We start from the raw sequence: 16683 nt of genomic DNA on the forward strand, positions 1-16683 counted from the left end.
GTCTGATGGTGTTTTCTGGAGGAACCTGCTCAATCTTTTGTGGCACATTAGCCAGCCAGCTCTCAGAAAGTAACAAACCTCATTACAGGCTCCCCTGTAATTGTGCTTGAAAAACCGGCATTATTATTTCATTGAAACCAGTGGCGTTAAACTAACGACGCGTCAGTTAGACAGGTCAGGCGTCAGCAGTGCTGTGGCAAAGTAGGACATGTAATGCACGCCTTCCAGAAGGAACATCCATCTGCTCATTCACTTTTATCAGCAGGATATGAGGTGTGAGCAAATACCAAACAAAACAGTAAAATTCTGGAGAAAGAAAAACACTCCTCTGAATCTCTTCTTGTTCTTAACAATTTGCCATTTGGTGTGAAAGACAGTTGCAAAGTTTGTAAAAGGAAAAATGAACAAGATGAACTTCATTAATGCGTAAGCTGTTACAACACATGTTTGGTTGCTCAAAATTCCGTTGCAGTCACTTTTTCTTGTTCTGTTTTGGGACAGTAAAAGGTGAAGAAGAGCTTTTATATCTTTTATCGAAGAAGTGTAAAACATTTTTAGAGGCGTTCGTAAATTGTCATACCAGCACTCCAGATTCATCACCTGAGCTATTTCTTTATTTTGATTTAAGCTACATCCACACAGGGAACAGTTTGCTACTCGTGCATCGCTTTGAAGGTGACTGTCAGCTCCCACTGGACTTTCCAGGCTCCAGTTGCCTAGGTAACCCTGTAACATACCACACTACCTTGTCATATGTCAATCAGTGATATCCTTCGCTGTCATTGGTAGTCACTTCAATCGCTCACCTTGAAGCTGATAACAGATTAGCTTACACGCCCCTAGTGTTCGTTTTATGTTTTTCATGTGTGTTTGCCACTTCACTTACTTTTTGTTTACTTTTGTTTGTGTGGATGCAGCTAAGTGTAAAAAAATGTGTAGTAGTCTCAGGCAGATATAGAAGTTTTCAACTTTGAGAATATATATTTTTTCCACGGCAGTATCGCCTGCAAGGCATCAAATTAAACATTATTTTCATCAAATGTGGAAGAGCAAAAAATTAGTGAATGTTAATTTCCTGAGCTAATTTGGCTCCAAGCAATTCCTGAAACTTTTATCATCTGTCTCCAGAGGTTTGAATAGATGCAGGGAATTTGAAATTCTTTGTCTGATAGGATTTAAGCTCGGCTCTACTGGTTGTCCAGTTTATCAGAAGATTAAGCTACATTTTGGACGTTCTTTATCATTTGTCTTTGCTGTGTGAATGTAGACGAACGGGGAAGGAAAAACAATCACTAGAACCACGATTACATAAATGATGCGTCTAATGAGAAGCTTGGAACAGGTTGGAACATGTTATAAGATTAGATCAAGATAAGATGAACTTTATTTATCCCCAAAATTGGGAAGTTATTGCGTCACATCAGGCTAACTATTAAACATATCATATTACAAAAAAGCAGACAGCGACTTGGATGAGGAGGAACCAGGTCATATGAATGACACACTAACAAGCAGAATGAGAGAAGATCAATGAGATTTAAAGCACAGGGAACAGCTGATTGGCTCATCAACGGCAAGCAAGAACACAACTAGACCAGAGTGATGATAATAGTTTGATGTAAAGTAAAATTATTAGAAATACATTCACGAAATGTAACTAATTTCTGCCATTAGTAAAACTTTAGGAACAATTCCTTTGTGCTACAACAATATTCATATATCATAATCGCACATTCCCGAGCATTTCTCTTTACTTGCTAACAGTTACATGAACCTTTTTGAGCTAACGGGTCTAAAGCAAGGACAAGAATGTGTTAAAATTAATAAATGTATTCCTAAGATCTAAGCAGACACATTTAGCAGGCTGTTTATGCGCACTGTTTTCTTATAAAGATAGCACTCATTGTATGCTAACGTGCTAAAAAGGTAACTGGCTTTCAGAGCTCCTCAGACTCCTCAGATTGAAGTTACCCTGTGATACATGCGTATCCAGTCATTTGCCCTTTTCCTAATAATTTCCAGGGACAGCTTCTTAAGAGTTTTTTGTGTAAATGTCTTATAAAACGTTGCCTTGCAAAATTTGTACTTGATCTTGTAAATTAGTAAATTATAAAGTCTTTATTAGGGACTATATCAGTGTTGGCGATCTGTATTTTAAAAAAAAGAGGCCTCACTTTTTCCTTGTTGGAGGAGAAAACAGCTGCTATTGAAAAGGCGATGTTTTTGTACTTAATTCAGTGTGAAGTTTTTAACTATGATATCACCTTAATTTGAAAAGACGTTAAAGTGAAATGTGAAATATGCAGCATTGATGATGAGTACTCTTTGTCGGACAACCCTGAAAGCTGTGAAAACTGAACCATGGTCTCGTTTTCACACGCGGGATCGCCTCCGTTGTGTAATCAATATGTAGACTGTGTGGCACAATTGTGTCAATGTTACTTCAAGCTCACACTGTTAGACTGATTACTCCCAATGGGCCTCTTTCCCTAAAAGTAATGACACTTTTGTATTGTTCAGTTTTGGGGGTGGGTTAAAACTTGCCATTATTACAGATGTTTGTGTAGACGTCTGCAGAGACTCCACCTCTGTCTCAGTTTATTTTAGCTCATTTTTGCTGAGTTGTAGTTTGTTTGAAGCAAAATTCTGCTATAAGACATTTTCCAAAGGCCAGGAGAGTCAACAGATGTCTTATCTCCCGATGCAGCCCTTTAACGACGAAGATGTTAGGATTCAGCACTTTCAGTTTATGTCTGCTTATCTTGAAGTTTGAACTGTTAACCTGTGGGGCCAGACGGATGCCGTTCCAACCGTCTACTTTCAGTTTGTCAGAGGATGTCTTCATCACTCAGTTTGTAACGTTGAGAAACTGACAGTCATGCTCGCTTTCCGCAGAAGCTAGCCAGGTTTGTGTTTGAGTAAAAATGGGAAGAGCTCCAAACTGTTTTTATTTTTTTCCTCCAAATTCCTCACATTGCTGCTTTTGCTACTGTTTATGTTTGCAGGTGAACTGTAACACTTTTTTCAGTGCCGGCAGCGACTGAGTTGTTCTGCTTTCAGAAAAGAAGCAGGAGAAGTGAGACTGAAATTGAAAACAATTTCCGAACAAAACCAGGACTGATGTGCAGCGATATTCAGGTTCCCCCTTCATCTTTTTACTTTAGGTTTCTGTATCAGAGTGACACAGCTGGTAGTACACAGACATCCGTCTTTGTTCTGTCAAATGCAAGAAATTGGAATTTAGACTCACCTTACAATGGCAATCAGTTTTTACCCTGCAGCTTTAAAAATTAATATAAACTTAAGAGCTCTAATATGAGGGAATGCTCAGTATTTATTTTTTTTGCTTGAAATGTTAATGGAGCTGTGTGATTGTGGATGACTAAGACTGGCCACTGGCAAGTTTGAAAATTAACTGGCAACACTCTAAGTCTCCCTGTTTGGGGCCATGTAGGTGCTTAATAAGCAGCTTTTTAGTGCTTATCAATGTGCAGCATTTCATATGAAAACATATGTTGTACTATCAGTAAGTGTATTTCATCTCTAATCTTATGAATGAACATTTACAGTACTGTGCAAAAGTCTTAAGTCACCATTCATTCCTTTATATTTTGCTTGGAGGACGTACAGCGTATAAGGAAAAGCAAAGTTTGTACATTGATTTTGAAAGTCAGCATTCATTCTCTAACAAAGCCTGAACACACTCCTGATTACTGTGGATCATTGCCACATTGAAAAATGAAGGGGCTGTTTGATAAGATCCCCAAAACCACTGCCTGAAATGCAGACCTGAACCATTACAGAGCCTCCACCATGTTTTACAGATAGCTGTATATACTCACTGTTGTACCTTCAGACATATTGAAGATGATTTAAATCAAATTTGGATTCATCACCCCATAAGACCCCATTGTCTCTTTTGGCCCAGATCTTGTCTAATTCAGGGTATTTTCTCCCTGTTTCCCTTCTATAAAGCCAACCTGAGGTCCTTTGTGATGATTAGATGGATAAGATGAAGGGCCAGATGTACCTCTCAAGTCTGTCAGGTCTTTCCACTTTCTTAAGGACATGACTTTCAGAAACTGTTTACTGTTCTGCTATAGATATATATTTTTAGGCCTCCCACTTCTGTTTTTTGCACAGTACTGTATGTCTACTTATAACCAGACTCTATACATGTACATGGTGCTTATGAGTTCCAGACTGGGGTTTTTAAAGACATACAAAATTGTATTACAGCAAGATCGCGAAATTATTTAAACTCTTTATTTATACTTGTTCTTACAATTGAAACTACAGCACAACATTGAAGAAGAAAAGGTAAACGGAGCAGTAACAGAGTCTGAGTTCTGTTTTGTGTGGGATTTTCGAAACACCGATATGAATGAGCTATCATCATGTCCTCACTACATTCTCCCACCAACCAGCAGCACCTTTGCTGTCCCTGCCTTGTCAGACACTGGTTCTCTAGCGAGTTGTGACGAACTGTCATGTGCGTGACTAAACCGGCTCAGCAGCCCGCTGTTGGTTGGAGAAATCACTCAGCCATTACGGCCCCTCAGTTTCTGTGAAAACAGCTTCAGGCAGGAGATTTGGACAGACCAAGAGATAGAGAGAGACTGTTTTCACTGCAGTGGGAAGCATGGTTGATGCGTCTCCCTAACCCCTTGCAAACAGCATGCCAACACAAGTCTGAAACAGCACCTTCTCTATCCACTTGTAAATTCACCAGCTCGGCAGCACAGGAAGGGAATGTAAATTAGGTGTGACTAACAGCAAGATGGGAATCCAGGCAGTTTTTCCCCTCCTCTCTTGCTGTTCTCCCCTGGCTACTGAGGGCTTTGTACACATCCACTTTCCTGCAGTGCTGCAGGCTGTCAGCTTGGTTTCACATGCAGAATGACTTGAGCTGGAGGTGCATAAGCTGAGGCCAGATATGGTAAAGAAGATAAAAGGGCAGATCTGCTGAACTGGAGTAGCATGAAAAAGGCTACAGGATTTGTGATTAATTGGGTGCCCTTTTTCTCCTTCTTCAAAAGCCACTGGACCAGCGTCATACTTACTGAGATATGGGAAACACCACTGCCATTTTTGACTTCCCTAAAACATTTGAGCTTTGTTAACCAGCTCAAATCATTTATGTGTGATGCAAAACCCAAAAATCAGCCAAAGATGCAGTCAAAGAAAAACAGCCAGGTAATGACGGAATTATAACAACCAGATTGAAAACTATTAAAAAAAATAATGTTCATTGATTACTTTCTGGTGCGTGAGTGCACTTACAGGCTGCACTATTTTGGCCCAAATCATTGAGCAACAAACCATTTCAGTGATCAAGCAAAAATCCCCTCTCAGTGCAGGCAGACGCAAGTTTGCCCCTCGTAGCGATGCTGGTGACTTTTCCTTTTTCATATCTATGTTGTTTGATTGTGATCAAACAACAGTTTCTCGTAAACCCAGTGCAGTTCTTATCTGGCACTGTTTATCCATTTGCTAAACCACGATAATTTAAAGGAAAGACACAGTTTGACATCTTCAAGTTAAAAATTGAAAGAAAAATTAGGACTTTTTTTGTCATGTTAGTCTAGAAGTTTTTAACTCTTTGATAACATAAAGTAATAAAGGAGAATTTTGGACTTTACCCTGGATAACGCATTGGTACCTCGCACATGTTCAAATCACCTTGCGAGGCAGCTGGATTCGATCACATAGATCACAAGAGAGTCCTTCATCCCAAGGCTCTAGCTCTGTGTTTGTGGCTGAAACCCGGTCAGTACAGTCCAGTCAGCTTTCAGTGAGGAACTAGTGGTCAGTCAGTTCAGCCATGTTTTAGGCGCAACAGCAGATAAAAAGGTTCCTCCAACCATCTATTATTGTAACTTGCATTTGGCTGCAAATGACTTTATGTGGGAACATCTTACAAAAATGATATCAATTGGCTAATGATAAACTTCATAGAGTTCAAAGTTACTCAAACTTTTGGATTATTTTTGATTTTCCTGGCTTCCCGCGTCGTCTGGTTTATTTCGTTGACGTCTCGCGTCAGGGTAACATTCAAAAAGAGGGCTGGGACTTTTTATCTTGCATAAAGTGACTTAACAAATGGGTTACTACTAACGAGTTCAGCAACATTTAAGCTCTTCAAATGGTCCTCTAAGAAGCTAGATTTAAAAAAAATCCAGTTTAAAAATTGTATTTTTGTTTTATCCTTTGTGCTGAAAACATACAAAACTGTGACTCAGAAACAAAGATTAATATCCAACCATGATTTCTGTGTACAGTCACAGCCCCGCTCTCCAAGCACTATGCCTGTCATAGACTCTGCACTGGTTATGGTGAGATCCCAGTGGGGAGGAGATACTGTTGAAGGTGTTATATTCAATCACAGCGCTGATGGTTTTCCACTTTCCTTTTCAGCGGTGTCATCGTTTGTAGGCATAAAGTAATTTCCTCTTGTCAAACTGTCTTCATAAGGTGTGTCAACATGTGGTTAATGTGTATATGCATAGCTGTTCTAAGGTTTATTATTCAGGTGCACTGGGATCTGTGTGTAATAAAAAGACACAATAAGAATACCAAAATCAGCCTTTTTTTTCTATCTTTGAGTGCGTAGGCAGTTACTCTCACAGAAAGAGAAACAGCAACCAGCCAATTATTCTTGCGATTATTATTGCAAGGGAGCGGATGGGCCTGCATGTTATTGATGTCAGGAAGGATGTCAATGGACCTCCATTTCAATCCAATAAATACTCTTTGCACTGCTGCCCCTGGATTTTCAAGGGGGGTTATGCAAGAGTGCTTTCCATCGACGGTGAGCCGCGTTCTCCCATTGCGCGTAATGGGAATAGTATGCACGCAGTCATATTTGTTAATACATAAGGAAAGTATCCAAGTGCGGTGCGTATCTGTCTTTCTGGCACAGTATGTTTTACAGGGCTGATGATGGAGCTGGCCCTCTGCAGACAATCGGTGCTTATTTTATGGCCTCCTCCCCAGCTGCAGCGTGTGGGCAATAAACCTTTCTCCCGCAATCTCCAAACAGTGCAGCAATCAATGGGAAATTATCTCAGCCAATCGATGGGCCAGGCTTTCTGTTCCTCCCTCTGTCTACCTCTCCTGCTGTCCTCCTGTATGTATCCCCTTTCCCCCGTACACCCACCCTCCCCCCACACTTCTCCTCCTCATCCCTTCTGTCTCATTTTTGCTGTGTCTCTGTTTTTTCCACCCACTCCCTCTCCCCCAGCCCCCTCTCACTTGCATTTCCTCTAGCTCTCTCAGCTCTGCTGCGCCTATTTTGAAATGCGACAGCTCAGCAGCTCCATTAACAAAAGTCGCCTTCACACATGGAGCATGTCACATTACCGGACTGACTTTCCTGTTGAATATGAGAGTCGAACTTGTTGTGAAGCCCAGCGTCTGTGCTCCTTGTTGCCGTCCTTGGTTTTCTGTGCCCAGTTGCATAAAACGATGTTATTTTTCCATATTTCGCTTCAGGGTGTATTTTAATAGGTTTACAAAATTGCCACTTCTCAAACTCTCAGACTAAGTACCAAGTGGTTTCCAACAGCTAGTCTAAAAGCAAAGTAAATACCGAAGGGTCAAAGAGTTTTTAGTTTTTTTAGACTTTATTCTTCAGATTAACTCTTGAAGGTACTGATGAAAAAATAACTTTTTGAAAAGGCTGAACTGAACAAAAGAAACAGCTTTCATTTTCCTGATTTTATAATCACTATATTTATGTAGGACAGCATGGGGGCAAGGTGATTAGCACTGCTGAAGGCCCTGGGTTCAAATCCACCACCACGCTAGGTGTAGAGCTGTTCTCCCTGTGTCTGCGTGGGTTCTCTCCGGGTACCCCGGCTTCATCCCACAGTCCAAAGAGGTGAGGTGAATTGGTGTTCCTAATTGCCCATAGGTGTAAATGGTTGTGTGTCTGTCTTGGTGCATTCCCGAATAAGGTGAAAATTCTGAGTTCCCAGTCGGAAATCTTTTGTGGAACTCAACTTGGAAAGTCGAGTGGGAAATCCGAGTAGACCATCATACCCTGAGTTAGCAATCCAAGATGCTGACACTGAATGTAAACAGTTATCTTTGGATCTGTACTCCCACTGCTGTGTATTTTCGACTGACTTGATAAGTCACTGAACACACTGACCAAGCTTGATCCGTGAATGCGTTTTTTTAAGCACAAAATAGAAGTATATGCTGTGTTGCTAGGGTTACGTGCATGGCCCTACCTTGCCAAGAACCAAAACAAGTCCTGGAAAGCACCAACTCTGGAATGACGTCATCTTGAGTCCCAACATCTGAGTTCCGACTTATCTAGAACGCATCACCTGGGTTAGCCCCGCGACGGACTGGTAACCTAGCCAAGGTGAACCCTTCCTCTCGCCCTGAGGTAGCTGGGATAAATATAAATATATTTGGATATATTTATATTAACACAAGATCAAATGAAGAGCTCTCCTCAGCTCTACAGAGCTTTTCTTTGATATCTTTCCCTAAGAGTTTTGGTTTTCTCTCACCTTCTCTTATCAGAGGTTCTATCACAGCACTCTACTGTGCTCAGAGAAAAGGCTTTTGAAAACAGATTTAAGCTGTTTGGCACATCCATTTTCACACAAACTCTGGAGAATATTGGGAGAATCGCAGCATTACATTTCTAAAAGTAAATTTTCAGCGCTGCTTCAGACTCATTCTTACTGAGAATTCTCCTTTTGGGTGAGCCGAGGCGACTGTGGACACAGCGTGTGCAAGATGAAGCACAAAATACACCCATTCACCACGAACTGTCTAATTAGGTGAAGTGTTCTCTCGTGAGCACAATTTGACATCGCAGACTGTGAGCTTGGTGGTTAAAGCTGTTTACAGGTCTGAAATTGTCTTTGGTAAGTGGAACATAGCAGAGCATTTATCAGCCAAAGGGCTGGATGGACTCAAAAACAAAGTGAAGATTGAATTGACAGTGACCAGGTGCCTGTATTTGTAGTAAATGCTAATCCTTCTCCGTGTCTGCTGGAGGTGAGGTGTGAATAGGACCTGTTTGCCAACACATTCACCATAACACCTTCAGGAGGTGATATGTCAATGCCACGTTGTCACCTTGTTGCACTGAACTCAGGTGGCTTAAAGATTCATTAATAGATCCTCCCGAAGTTGAGACCTTAAGACGATCTCTGCAGCTTAAGTGTCACGTAAAGAAGCCCACATTTTCTGAATTAAACTGAGTATTGGAGCTTTTTTGAATAACCTGCCGTCTTCGACCTACTACTGGTTGACTCAGCTGTTCACAAAATAAATTAAAATGCAGCACGCTGGCTGTCCTTAAAATTGCATAACTAGTCATTTTATAAGGAAACCCAATGCTTCCCACAGATTGACCTCTTTGGGGTGCGGTTGGGTGGTTTGTGTTCATCAGGCTTCCAGATATTTGGAGTCAGCCAGCATCGCTCCATCTTTGGTTTTAGATGAATTAACACAGGTTGGAAAACTGTTGTTGTAGGCAAAGAGTTTTAATCAGCTTGAATAACTCTGCCTCGTCTCTTCTGTTAGTGTGCTACGTGCTCTGCTCCATCCCTCCCCCTCTCATACACAGTGACAGCCATAGACTGAAGTCTTTGGACAGCAGAGGAGAGAAATTAGCATGACTATGCAGTACTGTGAAAAAGGTTTGAGTCACCCCTCGTTCTAAACTTTTTGCTAGGAAAATGGGAAGTAATTGAGGTGCAGTTATTTTTTTGAAATGTGGAAACATGCATGCTAATGCAGCATATAACACAAAAACAGAGCTTGTACAAATTTAACAAGCTCGAAATTCAGTATTTGGTGACAGCCTGAGCTCTTTTAAGCTAGCTTTCTTTAAGTAGTGTTCAGGGATATTTCTCCGGGCTTCTTGAAGGACATTTAAAGCTCTTCGTTGGATGTTGGCTGCCTCTTGTTGTGCTCTCTGTCAAGATGATCCCACACTGCTTCAAAAAAGTTGAGGTCCGGGCTCTGGGGAGGCCGATCCAAAAAGACTGATAGTCTTTGTATGATTTTTAATGCTATGGCAGTGTGTTTAGCATCATTGTCATACTGAAAAATGAAGCTTTTGTCAATCGTATGCTTTCCATTCTGCATTCATAATTACATAAATTACATAAATTTTGACAAGATCGCCAACACTACTGGCTGAAATGTAGCCTAAACCATGACAGAGCCTCCATCAAGCGTTATTTACTGTTGTTACTGTTGTACCTCTCTCTGATCTGAATTTAAAAAAATAAAATAAAATTCTTTTGCTTAGTTGTCTGCCATGTAAAGACACAACACTGGTCCAAAGAAGCAATTTGAAAGACTTTCAGAAAGCCTGGAGAACTGTGTGTGTTTTTCATTATGACTAACAGGATTTTATGACCTATCACTTTTAGAGGGTGTCAGGGTGGGGGCTTTGTTTTTACGTCAGGTTGCCATTGTCACCGAGACAAAGTAACATGGACAGTCTAGTTAACGAATGCTTCAAGTGCTTGTTTCGATATCATGTTTGTTTCAGTAAAAATATACACAAATGTCACTGTGTCAAATTGCCAGTGGCGATTTTTCCTCGATTTTGATCCCAGCTGTCACTCACACAGCACTAAAAGGAAGTTTTTGTGATTTTGTTTTGTTTTTTTAAAGGCTGAACAAGTCAGAGAAGTTGAAGTGCTAGAGAACCCTTCAGGGAAAATAAAGTCTGCTTACGCTGGCACAACACCGCTCTGACTTCAGCTCTTCGGAGTTCAGCTGCCATCTCGATATTTTATGGTTTAGTCATTGCGCTCTTAACATCTAATATTTATTTTCCTCCTAAAATACATGCTACAATATAACCACTCTTAGACCTCGTCTGCTGGATGGCTCAGAAAAGCCTTTTTAACTTAGGCTGCGTTTCTGTGTGGGTGAATGTATCATTACAGTAATCTTGGATAACCTTTTGGCAGCACTCACCTAACAAAATTCCAGGGGTGTTTCCACACCTAAGCAGCACTCGCTCCTGGCAGAACAGACACACACTGACAGCCATTCAGAGAGGTTTGGAAATGGTGAGCAAACAGCACTTCTCCTTAACACCTTATTTATGCTGCTACTACCCACAGAGTTCAGCCATAACATGACAACATGAAAAGAAAGCATAAGTGACAACCACCGCCCCTGCCTGTCACACTTGTATAATTTTTTCCCCCTGCCTCAGCCACCGGGTGGGGGGAAAGCAGTTAATGTCGTAGTTTGACAAACAGGAGGCTTGTGTGAGGCTGAGAGACGCCGGGTTATTATTTGCTTCGCAGTAAGAGACGGGGTCAACAAGGGGTATGGAAAACCGGCAGAGGTTGTCCTGTGCAGAATAGGGACAGAGCAGTAGACCGCGGGCTGTAATAGAGAAATTCTGAATGTGATGAAAATTCGGAATGCCGCTCTGACAGACAACAAGTTGCACTCACGATAGATTAGGAGGTCAGCTCCGGTCAATGGCTGCGAGAGTTTTTGTTTACGCGCCATAGCTACAGGCATTGGTATAAATAGCAACTCGATAAAATCCCTCTTCAACATTCTCAGCTGTTTCATCGGTGTAAACAGTCGCAGCAGAGGTTCCCATGAGTTTGGTGAGCAACAAGTTGTAACCGTGGATCTACAACAAAAGCGGCTGCCTGTGTATGGTTTTACAAATAGAAGAGCATTAATCAGCAAGTTTGTGCAGGTGCTGCTTCAACTACCAAATCCAAAAGATTACCAAGAAATCCTTCACTGATGCATTCTTGGCAGATTGGAAGACATGCACAGACATAAATTTGTAATATTTATTTGTTACTACTGACTTTTCATATTTCCTGATTTCCATTGACTTCCTGCTATTCTGTTTGCTACTGATATAAATTCTGTCTTTCTGCTGGAGATAAGACTGTTTGTGCAGATGGACTTAAGCCAAGCTGGGTGTTAGAGGTGTCGCACAAGGATCAATATTAGCCTCCTTACTTTTTACTGCACACATAAATAACTTTTATTTTTCTGCACACTGCAGTATCCAGTTTGTATGCCGACTGTTATGGCAGTGAGGATACAGGAGTTGTAGAACAAAATCAACTAAACCAAGCTAGTGCTGCAGGATCAGCTCAACTAATTGCATAACAACAACATGATAATGAAAATTTCCATTAAATTGTCAGATGATGTGGTTCTCCAGGCTCATCCCGTTATTTTCCTCTAAGCTCCTCTTGGGCTATCTTAGGCCTGACTTAGCTGTTGTAGAGCCTACGATGCAGCCTTGCTAATTGGCCGCTCCTAGTTGTGGTCTTTTTCTTTCTGGTTCTTACTGTCTCTCTAAAAATGCAAAACCTGTGAAGGCGTAAATGCACAGAAGGAAATGACACTGCTGAACAGGTGAACCACAGTAGTTTTGCTGGCAGTGTCGACCTGACATGTAGTTACTCGGGATTTGCACGTCAGGTTACTACCCGAAGAAGTCTGAATTAGTCATCAGATGAAAAGATCTTGTGCCAGAGTTGGCCAGGCTTTTTTTAATGTAATTTAGCAAAGTCTAATCAGTCCTACCTGTCCTTGAGAGCTGTGCATATTGAGGTGAACCCTCAGTATTTACATCCTGACGCCTCGTCATGATTGTACACCAGGGCAATGATACGAATCGCTTCTTCTCTTTCTGACGTGTGATGTGAAGGAGGTTTTCTTAACTGAGGAACCAGTAATATGACCATGCACACCAGTGGTTTTGCGCTCTAGTGAGCCTCAACTTTTCACTTTACATTCGAAAGATCCCCACTTTGAGACCAGGAGGAGACACAAACAAGCTAGTGTGATCAAGACCATATAAATGTTAGGGTTGCATCAGGAAAGACATCCAGTGCTTAAAAAAAAAAAATCTCTGTTATACATCCAGATGCTCATCCACTATGGCGACCGCTTGGAAAATAATGGAGCAGAGCTGAAAGTACCTTCTTCTGTTCACCTGATCATTTGGAAACTCCAGAAGTTTTCTGCTTGTTTTTTAATTGTTTTTTGTTTTTTAGCGTTGTGACGATTTCTGTCAAGAGGGCCGATCTTGATCTTTAACCTACACAGGGTTTAACTGTCCAATGAGCCTTTAAAAATTATGAGACTATACAAAGTGGCTTTAATTCTAAACAGTTATTACAATGTTTATATTAAACCAATTGAATTAAAGCGTGACTGGTTCATTTTAAATGCACTGTGGTTGTGAAAGAGAGGATTATAGGAAACTCCTTTACATTTCAGGTAGTGTTAGATCCATACACGTACTCCTTTTTATCAGCTTTGTGTGTTTAGCCATCGTTGCTGTTGAATTATACTGAATCCAAATCAGGGCTGTATATGTATATTAAAAGGCTGTGGGCTAATCTCTCTTTGTCAGTGAATAAAAGGTCTCCCTGGTCTTTTTTCCTCATCATCTCACTGCCTCCGTCTCTCTCTCGGCTTGTCTTTGTGCATCTACCCGAGTCCGCCTGTAATCAGCAGGCCTTGAGCTCTCAGAAAGGTCACCCTGTCCCTTTGATGGTGTTTTGATTCATCCCTTCCTCTTTTCTCCACTCCCACCCTTCCCTTTCACCCCCATTTTTTTCTCACAGGGAAACTGGAGATCCACTACCACCAGGGTGCCAAGAAGGGACTGGTCCCATCAGCTGCAGATTGACGGTAAAGGAGAAGCTGAAGAGGACAAAAAAACCAACTTCTTTCCCCCCACCGCTATTTTTGCCAGGAGTTTCCAGAGCTGACATATTATTAGTATCAGTTTGGTCTTTGTTTTGAATTCCTGGTATTTGTATTTAATTAATCAATCCTGGTTAATTGTATAGAATACAAAATTGTACGATTACAACTTTTGTGAATGCATAAATAATTTTCTTTCTTGTTTTAATTAAAGAACGCGTTTGGCAAAATGGAAAAAGACTCTTTTGAAATGTTTCAATGATGCCATTTTCTCAGGGTGCAAGAGATCATTTTCTTTTTTTAATGTTTTTATTAACCTGTCTGGTTAAATGAGGTGACAGGGGAAAAATGAGTTCAGCTTTATTTTTAGTTGAGAGCATAATAACCACAGGAGAAATGCGGTTCATCTCTTCTCAACAGAAGCAAGCCTGTCATTACCCTTCTCACACCTAAAGCCTCATCTAGACCAACAATAGCAGTGTTAAAAAAAAAACACATACACAGAGCCCTCTCATTAATTTCAATGAAGCCGTTTCATTGGCACAGCAGGAGGAAAGGCAGAAAAATTGATCATGTTCCTGCAGCGTGATCTAACATCACCCAGCAACACACTGATTAGACTAATCAAATATACAGCTGGTCCACGCGCTGTAAACTTGAGCATTGTGTCAGTTACTTTGTTTCCCCCGCAGTCTTTAAATGCACAGAGAGAGTTATTGCTGCCGCGATAACCTTTCAGAGTCCCTCCTCAACCCTAAACCGCCGTCTGATAAGCCCTCAGACTCGGCAACTCATTCAGCTGCTCGGATGGTATTTCGTCTCCTCTGCCGTACCTGCAGCAACATGCCCGCATGGAGGAAAACCCTTGGAAGCAGGGGTATTTTCAGTCATAACACCACAGATTAGCTGGCCTGTGTCTGTGCTCCCAGCTCACCACACGACTTTAAACTAGTTTTTAAAGATTTTTCCCCAAAGTCAACACCTTTTTTTTTTCCTTTTCAGTTGATTGAACGATAAAGGTAAGAATTTCTCGTGGATCTGGTCCGTCGCACATCTTCTCTTGCTTTAAAAAAGAAAAACACCAAATCTCCAGCGAGCCTTCCAGACCTGCATGCTCAGACAACTACCACTGAAATCATTTGTTGAGTTTATATTCAGGCACACATAAAGTCTTTGACACCTCTGTTATTAAGTGCTGCTGTGACAGGCTCTGATTGATATTTCTGACATGCACATTTCTACCTGCTCTTGAGCTGCTGCGTGTTTACTTCCTTGTAAATGTGTTGAGTGGCTCTTTGACTAAGCTGTTTCTTGCCCTGGGGCGTATTTCACCGTGAAAAGCATAGCATGAATCACCAACACACACACACACACACCCATCCCGAGTTGTTATGTTTTCGCCTGTGCCTGGCATTGTAATTCTCCGTTGATTAGCTTAGATTTACTCTTGTTTGAGTTGCAGATTAGCTACAACTCTCTGCTCCACTTCATTCAGAACGAGGAGGCATAATTGCACCAACCCTCCCAGTAATCTCCCACCCGGAGAATGTAAGAGGCCTCTTTTGTAAAGTTTCTCAATAGGTGTTTTTTCAAGAGAGGTTGCTTAAGAATTTACTATATTCATCCTGCAGTGAATCAACGATGACAGCTACTTGCCCTGTGGGTGGCCTTTTCTTCTGTCTTCGGGATCGGGGACATTTCTTCGGATGAGAACAGACATCCAAGTTCACATAAACAAGGGCTCTGTGCTGCTACGCTGCACAATTAAGCGCATGCAGTTTTTACTAAGCCTCTTTAGATAAACACCATGAGATCATATGCTGTTGGTTTTTCGTGCACAAAAGATGATGCGATGTGTGGAGGAAATGCTCGAGGTGATCCATTTTATATAGTAAACCTGACACGAAGTCGGAGCCACGGTGAACTGCAACAGATGAAAGTGCTGGCAGCAAATCATCCGGATTTTAAAGTGTCTGTAAAGTGTTTTTTCTCAAAGCATTTCTAAACATGCTAGTTTTCTCTAGAAAGCGTGACTTATTTCTATTTCCACACAATCACAAAACTATTTTAGTGAGTGGGGGTGGGGGGGGGGGGTGTCAAGAACTGGAGAAAAGTATCATCAAGAAATTCAAAGAACAGACGAAACCAGACAGAAGCAAAAAGTTTCAAAGATCCTTGATAAAAAAACAAAAACTAATGATACCCCAGAACCCTGAACGGGACTGAACTGTGAGGTTGCATACCAAGAAAAACTTCTACAGAAGAGACCCCCTCAAGCAACTTGAACATAATTCAAAATACAAGTATGCTGAGGACAACCTGGAGAAAGATTTTGCGTACTGGAAGCTCATCCTTTGGTCAGATGAGACGACACTAGAGCTGTTTTGCCACAGAGAGGCTGTTTGTGTTTGAAATAAAAAGGGAGCGGTGAACAATGCAAAGAGCATCATCGAAGCGAAACGTGGTGGGGGTGTTATGATGTGGGAGAGTTTCAGTGCACCGGGAACTGGGAATCTCGTCAAGGTGGAAGGAATCATGAATAAAGAAGGATATGTGAGATTCTGAAAGAAAACCACAAGTTTCAGCAACAAAACTGTGTCTGTGTTGTCGCTTTGTCTTCCAACACGACACTGACCCCCAACATGTGTCACTCCTGGTCAAGAGCTACCACCAGAAAACCAAAGTGAATGTTATTGACCGGACTGTCAAAGACACAGGTTCATACCAGACCATTGAATTTGGAGGAGATTGAGAGATTCGCCAAATAAGAACGGGCTGGGATTGCACAGGAGATGTGTGTCTGACTTTTGTCACACATGCGTATCCTTGTGGTTGTTTCCTAGCTAAGAGGATACACAAATGACTGTTAGCATCAGGGGAGTTAATCATTTTGTCTCTGGTAGTTTTTGTGAAATTATTTTGTTTTCAAAGTAACATAATGTCAGTGATTCAGCTTCTTCATCACACACCAACCACCCTGCTGTTAAT

At 41.3% G+C, this 16683-nt stretch overlaps 1 protein-coding gene across 1 annotated transcript in view; it reads left to right on the top strand.

Annotated features, from left to right (window-relative positions):
* Positions 1 to 13936, top strand: part of trip4 (thyroid hormone receptor interactor 4) — an 89408-nt gene extending 75472 nt beyond the window's left edge. The window contains exon 13 of the mRNA XM_082526596.1: positions 13614 to 13936. Within this exon, the coding sequence (XP_082382722.1) occupies positions 13614 to 13678 (65 nt within the window). The 3' untranslated portion in view covers positions 13679 to 13936. The remainder of the gene's footprint in view (positions 1 to 13613) is intronic.
* Positions 13937 to 16683: the final 2747 nt, after the last annotated feature.

This window comes from Aulonocara stuartgranti (genome assembly GCF_965226115.1).
Source record: "Aulonocara stuartgranti genome assembly, chromosome: 1".
In the NCBI taxonomy this organism is placed as follows: Eukaryota; Metazoa; Chordata; class Actinopteri; order Cichliformes; family Cichlidae; genus Aulonocara; species Aulonocara stuartgranti.